At 44.0% G+C, this 7,500-nt stretch overlaps 1 protein-coding gene across 1 annotated transcript in view; it reads left to right on the top strand.

Moving 5' to 3' along the window:
* Nucleotides 1-7,500, top strand: part of LOC306987154 (venom phosphodiesterase CdcPDE) — a 51,526-nt gene that overhangs the window by 41,747 nt on the left and 2,279 nt on the right. The window contains exons 19-23 of the mRNA XM_079591222.1: nt 71-198; nt 305-428; nt 1,124-1,201; nt 2,199-2,331; nt 7,011-7,167. Of these exons, the coding sequence (XP_079447348.1) occupies nt 71-198; nt 305-428; nt 1,124-1,201; nt 2,199-2,331; nt 7,011-7,167 (620 nt within the window). The remainder of the gene's footprint in view (nt 1-70; nt 199-304; nt 429-1,123; nt 1,202-2,198; nt 2,332-7,010; nt 7,168-7,500) is intronic.

Here is a 7,500-nt window from a genome sequence, read left to right as displayed (position 1 = left end):
AACGGTCAGAACTCACACACACACACACACACTCACTCACACACACACACACACACACACACATCTGGAGCTCCTTCACTGTGGACAGAACGGTCAGAACACACACACACACACACACACACACACACACACACACACACACACACACACACACACACACACACACCCGTCTGGAGCTCCTTCACTGTGGACAGAACGGTCAGAACTCACACACACACTCACACACACACTCACACACACACACACACTCACACACACAGTATTTATCTGGATCTGATAACAAACCGAAGCCGTGTGTTTGTAGGCAGGAAGTTCTCCGGTCGTCCCGGATTGTCTCCGAGCGGACGTCAGGATTCCAGCCAATCAGAGCGCAACCTGTGAGCAGTTCAACAACTCTGACATCACGCACGGCTTCCTGTATCCGCCCAGTGAGTGTGTGTCATGCGATGTAAACTCTAAACGCATGTTATTGGTCTCTCTGTGAACGCTGTATTCTGTACGATGTTCTGAGCTGGTCATGTTTAATCGTCAGTCAGAACTGGATGTTCAGAGAAGCGTCAGTCTTCTCTCTGGTGATGTGCGCAGGATCCTCCAATCACTGAGTGTGGTTTAAGCTCCGCCCCTGCAGCTCATGCTCATCTGCATAGACTGTTGAGAGCCACGCCCACATCTCAAAAACCAATCAACAACAGATACACAAAACCAAGCCCCGCCCTACATTCTTTCTATAAACCATTACACTCCAATGTGATTTTAATATTATTAATAGACTATTATCATCTTAAACTTATTTTAGTCACTTTCCATGGAAACACTTTACATTTTCATCTTATATTTATATTTTATTTTAGCTTTATTTTAGTTAATAAAAAATAGCTGTACTTTAGTTAACAATAATGACCCTGGACCTGGCTCTGGGGAAGAGAGATGGATCTGACAAATCCTCAGTTTGGGGATGTCCTTGTTAGTAAGAAATAATGTAAAGGAGAAAGTAAAGTAGTAACACTGTAGTAACACTGTAGTAACACTGTAGTATGATCTGTGTTTGATGTCCGTGAGCGTCTCCATGTATCGGAGTAAAGGTGTGTGTGTGTGTGTGTGTGTGACCGGTTTGTGTTGGCAGATCTGAACAGCTCGTCTCAAGATCAGTTCGACGCTCTGACACTTGGAAACGTGGTGCCGATGTTCCCACAATTCAAGAGTGAGTGTTGAGTGTGCAGTGTGTGTGTGTGTGCAGTGTGTGTGTGTGTGCAGTGTGTGTGTGTGCAGTGTGTGTGTGTGCAGTGTGTGTGTGCAGTGTGTGTGTGTGTGCAGTGTGTGTGTGTGCAGTGTGTGTGTGTGCAGTGTGTGTGTGTGCAGTGTGTGTGTGTGCAGTGTGTGTGTGTGCAGTGTGTGTGTGCAGTGTGTGTGTGCAGTGTGTGTGTGCAGTGTGTGTGTGCAGTGTGTGTGTGCAGTGTGTGTGTGCAGTGTGTGTGTGCAGTGTGTGTGTGCAGTGAGTGAGTGTGTGTGTGCAGTGAGTGAGTGAGTGAGTGTGTGTGTGTGTTTGTGTGTGTGTGTGTGTGTGTGTGTGTGTGTGTGTGTGTGTGTGTGTGTGTGTGTGTGTGTGTGTGTGTGTGTGTGTGTGTGTGTGTGTGCAGTGAGTGAGTGAGTGAGTGAGTGTGTGTGTGTGTGTGAGTGAGTGAGTGAGTGAGTGTGTGTGTGTGTGTGTGCAGTGTGTGTGTGTGTGTGCAGCAGTGTGTGTGTGCAGTGAGTTAGTGAGTCGTTTGTGTTTCAGCAGTGAGTGAGTGAGTAAGTGTGTGTGTATGTGTGTGTGTGTGTGTGTGTGTGCAGTGAGTGTGTGCAGTGAGTGAGTGAGTGAGTGAGTGTGTGTGTGCAGTGAGTGAGTGAGGTGAGTGAGTGTGTGTGTGTGTGTGTGTGTGTGTGTGTGTGTGTGTGTGTGTGTGCAGTGAGTGAGTGAGTGAGTGAGTGAGTGAGTGAGTGAGTGAGTGAGTGAGTGAGTGAGTGAGTGAGTGAGTGAGTGAGTGAGTGAGTGAGTGTGTGTGTGTGCAGTGAGTGGAGTGAGTGAGTGAGTGAGTGAGTGAGTGAGTGAGTGAGTGAGTGAGTGAGTGAGTGAGTGAGTGAGTGAGTGAGTGAGTGCGTGCGTGCGTGCGTGCGTGCTTGCGCGCGTGTATCTGATGGCTTGTTGTGTGTTTCTCCAGGACTCTGGCAGTATTTCCAGGAGGTTCTGCTGCTCAAATATGCGTCTCAGTATAACGGCATTAATGTTGTCACTGGCCCGGTGTACGACTACAACTATGACGGACGCTTCGACTCTCCGGGTCAGATCCAGGAGTAAGTGTGATCATTTCCTGTAAAGTGTTCCCTCATGTTTAAAGCTCACATATTATATCCCTGTTCACGAGATGTGATATAAATCTATGGTTTCCCCAGAATGTGTCTGTTAAATTTCAGCTCAAAATACCAGATAATTTATTATTGCTTGTCAAATTTGCCCCTTTTTGGGTGTGTCACTTTAAATGCAAATGAGCTTTAGCTCCGCCTCCGTTCAAAAGAGGGCGGAGCTTTACACAAACTTCAGAAACTCCGGCAATAACAGAACCGGCCGATCGCACTCATCCAGAATCCCAGAGTAACCAGTAGCGAGCGCAGCCTTACGGAGAGACTCAGAGTTTCTGGATGTTAGCGGAGACATTTGTGTAGTTGTTGTGGAGTTACACTGATCATCTCATCATCATGTTGAACTCTTACACAAGTGTACACAGTTCCTGAGGTGTTTATAAGACAGTGCTGACATGTTCTGGCCACTAGTGTTCAGTGCTCGTCTGTGCTCAACAGAACAGTTTCATGCTTTGCTGGATCTTCTGCCGTCGCGTTAGAACTGGTCTCTGCTGTGGCTTGAGGAACCAAATATCGGCTGGTGTGTGTAAACGTGCAGATTAAGGGCCGGTAATATTGCAGATTAAGGGCCGGTAATATTGTAGATTAAGGGCCAGATTAAGGGCCGGTAATATTGTAAACGTGCAGATTAAGGGCCGGTAATATTGTAGATTAAGGGCCAGATTAAGGGCCGGTAATATTGTAGATTAAGGGCCAGATTAAGGGCCGGTAATATTGTAAACGTGCAGATTAAGGGCCGGTAATATTGTAGATTAAGGGCCAGATTAAGGGCCGGTAATATTGTAAACGTGCAGATTAAGGGCCGGTAATATTGTAGATTAAGGGCCGGTAATATTGTAAACGTGCAGATTAAGGGCCGGTAATATTGTAGATTAAGGGCCAGATTAAGGGCCGGTAATATTGTAAACTTGCAGATTAAGGGCCGGTAATATTGTAGATTAAGGGCCGATAATATTGTAAACGTGCAGATTAAGGGCCGGTAATATTGTAGATTAAGGGCCGGTAATATTGTAGATTAAGGGCCGGTAATATTGTAGATTAAGGGCCGGTAATATTGTAGATTAAGGGCCAGATTAAGGGCCGGTAATATTGTAAACTTGCAGATTAAGGGCCGGTAATATTGTAGATTAAGGGCCGGTAATATTGTAAACGTGCAGATTAAGGGCTGGTAATATTGTAGATTAAGGGCCAGATTAAGGGCCGGTAATATTGTAAACGTGCAGATTAAGGGCCGGTAATATTGTAAACGTGCAGATTAAGGGCCGGTAATATTGTAGATTAAGGGCCAGATTAAGGGCCGGTAATATTGTAAACGTGCAGATTAAGGGCCGGTAATATTGTAAACGTGCAGATTAAGGGCCGGTAATATTGTAAACGTGCAGATTAAGGGCCGGTAATATTGTAGATTAAGGGCCGGTAATATTGTAAACGTGCAGATTAAGGGCCGGTAATATTGTAGATTAAGGGCCGGTAATGTTGTAAACGAGCAGATTAAGGGCCGGTAATGTTATAAACGTGCAGATTAAGGGCCGGTAATATTGTAGATTAAGGGCCAGATTAAGGGCCGATAATATTGTAAACGTGCAGATTAAGGGCCGGTAATGTTGTAAACGTGCAGATTAAGGGCCGGTAATATTGTAAACGTGCAGATTAAGGGCCGATTATGTGCAATCCCCTGGGATCGAACCCACAATCTTGCGTTGTTAACGCAATGCTCTTACCACTGAGCTACAGGAAAGGGCCGGTAATATTGTAAACGTGCAGATTAAGGGCCGGTAATATTGTAGATTAAGGGCCGGTAATGTTGTAAACGAGCAGATTAAGGGCCGGTAATGTTATAAACGTGCAGATTAAGGGCCGGTAATATTGTAATCGTGCAGATTAAGGGCCGGTAATGTTATAAACGTGCAGATTAAGGGCCGGTAATATTATAAACGTGCAGATTAAGGGCCGGTAATATTGTAAACGTGCAGATTAAGGGCCGGTAATGTTATAAACGTGCAGATTAAGGGCCGGTAATATTATAAACGTGCAGATTAAGGGCCGGTAATATTATAAACGTGCAGATTAAGGGCCGGTAATGTTATAAACGTGCAGATTAAGGGCCGGTAATGTTATAAACGTGCAGATTAAGGGCCGGTAATGTTATAAACGTGCAGATTAAGGGCCGGTAATGTTATAAACGTGCAGATTAAGGGCCGGTAATGTTGTAAACGTGCAGATTAAGGGCCGGTAATATTATAATCGTGCAGATTAAGGGCCGGTAATATTGTAGATTAAGGGCCGGTAATATTGTAAACGAGCAGATTAAGGGCCGGTAATATTATAATCGTGCAGATTAAGGGCCGGTAATATTGTAGATTAAGGGCCGGTAATATTGTAATCGTGCAGATTAAGGGCCGGTAATATTGTAGATTAAGGGCCGGTAATATTGTAAACGAGCAGATTAAGGGCCGGTAATATTATAATCGTGCAGATTAAGGGCCGGTAATATTGTAGATTAAGGGCCGGTAATATTGTAAACGAGCAGATTAAGGGCCGGTAATATTATAATCGTGCAGATTAAGGGCCGGTAATATTGTAGATTAAGGGCCGGTAATATTGTAATCGTGCAGATTAAGGGCCGGTAATATTGTAGATTAAGGGCCGGTAATATTGTAAACGTGCAGATTAAGGGCCAGTAATATTGTAAACGAGCAGATTAAGGGCCGGTAATATTATAATAGTGCAGATTAAGGGCCGGTAATATTGTAGATTAAGGGCCGGTAATATTGTAAACGTGCAGATTAAGGGCCGATAATATTGTAAACGTGTAGATTAAGGGCCGGTAATGTTGTAAACGTGCAGATTAAGGGCCGATAATATTGTAAACGTGTAGATTAAGGGCCGATAATATTGTAAACGTGCAGATTAAGGGCCGGTAATGTTGTAAACGTGCAGATTAAGGGCCGATAATATTGTAAACGTGCAGATTAAGGGCCGGTAATATTATAAACGTGCAGATTAAGGGCCGGTAATGTTATAAACGTGCAGATTAAGGGCCGGTAATGTTATAAACGTGCAGATTAAGGGCCGATAATGTTGTAAACGTGCAGATTAAGGGCCGGTAATGTTGTAAACGTGCAGATTAAGGGCCGGTAATGTTATAAACGTGCAGATTAAGGGCCGGTAATATTGTAAACGTGCAGATTAAGGGCCGGTAATATTGTAGATTAAGGGCCAGATTAAGGGCCGGTAATATTATAAACGAGCAGATTAAGGGCCGGTAATGTTATAAACGAGCAGATTAAGGGCCGGTAATGTTGTAAACGTGCAGATTAAGGGCCGGTAATGTTATAAACGTGCAGATTAAGGGCCGGTAATGTTATAAACGAGCAGATTAAGGGCCGGTAATGTTGTAAACGTGCAGATTAAGGGCCGGTAATGTTATAAACGTGCAGATTAAGGGCCGGTAATGTTATAAACGTGCAGATTAAGGGCCGGTAATGTTATAAACGAGCAGATTAAGGGCCGGTAATGTTGTAAACGTGCAGATTAAGGGCTGGTAATGTTATAAACGTGCAGATTAAGGGCCGGTAATGTTATAAACGTGCAGATTAAGGGCCGGTAATGTTATAAACGTGCAGATTAAGGGCCGGTAATATTATAAACGAGCAGATTAAGGGCCGGTAATGTTATAAACGTGCAGATTAAGGGCCGATAATGTTGTAAACGAGCAGATTAAGGGCCGGTAATATTATAAACGAGCAGATTAAGGGCCGATAATGTTGTAAACGAGCAGATTAAGGGCCGGTAATGTTATAAACGTGCAGATTAAGGGCCGGTAATATTATAAACGAGCAGATTAAGGGCTGGTAATGTTATAAACGAGCAGATTAAGGGCCGGTAATGTTGTAAACGTGCAGATTAAGGGCTGGTAATGTTATAAACGTGCAGATTAAGGGCCGGTAATGTTATAAACGTGCAGATTAAGGGCCGGTAATGTTATAAACGTGCAGATTAAGGGCCGGTAATATTATAAACGAGCAGATTAAGGGCCGGTAATGTTATAAACGTGCAGATTAAGGGCCGGTAATGTTGTAAACGAGCAGATTAAGGGCCGGTAATATTATAAACGAGCAGATTAAGGGCCGATAATGTTATAAACGTGCAGATTAAGGGCCGGTAATGTTATAAACGAGCAGATTAAGGGCCGGTAATGTTGTAAACGTGCAGATTAAGGGCTGGTAATGTTATAAACGTGCAGATTAAGGGCCGGTAATGTTATAAACGTGCAGATTAAGGGCCGGTAATGTTATAAACGTGCAGATTAAGGGCCGGTAATATTATAAACGAGCAGATTAAGGGCCGGTAATATTGTAGATTAAGGGCCAGTAATATTGTAGATTAAGGGCCGGTAATTTTATAATTAGATCCTCTTCATGCGTCTGAAGGAGAGCGAAATCTGATTGGTTTATTTTTTGTTGTGCTTGTAGAGAAAGGTTCAGCAGAACAAAGTTACTGGGTTTCACTTTTCACGTCTCTGGGTTGGTAGAAGCAGCGGGACCCTATTTTCATGACATGTCCGCTTTAAAGACCGGAGTCCTCACGCGTCTCACACTGCTTGTGTTCAGGTCGGCTGCAGGTTCGTCTGTTCCTCTTCCCACTCATTACTTCGCGGTGCTGACGAGCTGCCGGAACGAGACGCAGGCGGTGGCCGAATGTTCCGGGGAACTTCAGAGCGTTTCCTTCCTTCTGCCGCACAGAGACGAGAACACAGAGAGCTGCGCTGTGAGTGACACACACACACACACACACTTCCTACTGATACTCTCACTTCCCGTTTCACAAGCTCATCCTCACACGCTGGATGTGGAGCGAGACACTCGACTGAATCCGTCATCACGAGAATCTTTCTGTTCGGTTCTTCTCACGAGTCGGATCCGCAGTCGTTCAGACGTTCTCTGACGTCACGCCTTGACATATTAGTATATATGAACACATCATAATATTATTCTGATCAGTGGATCAGGTTTTATTTTTCATCAATATTTTTGCATTCATTTTCATAAGTAGACATTTTTAATACATTTTTATTTATTCATTATTTAATTTTATTTGTCA

Source organism: Phoxinus phoxinus (genome assembly GCF_949152265.1).
Source record: "Phoxinus phoxinus genome assembly, chromosome: 19".
NCBI lineage: Eukaryota > Metazoa > Chordata > Actinopteri > Cypriniformes > Leuciscidae > Phoxinus > Phoxinus phoxinus.
Note: the sequence above shows the minus strand (reverse complement) of the source record. Positions and strands in the feature narration are given on the sequence as shown.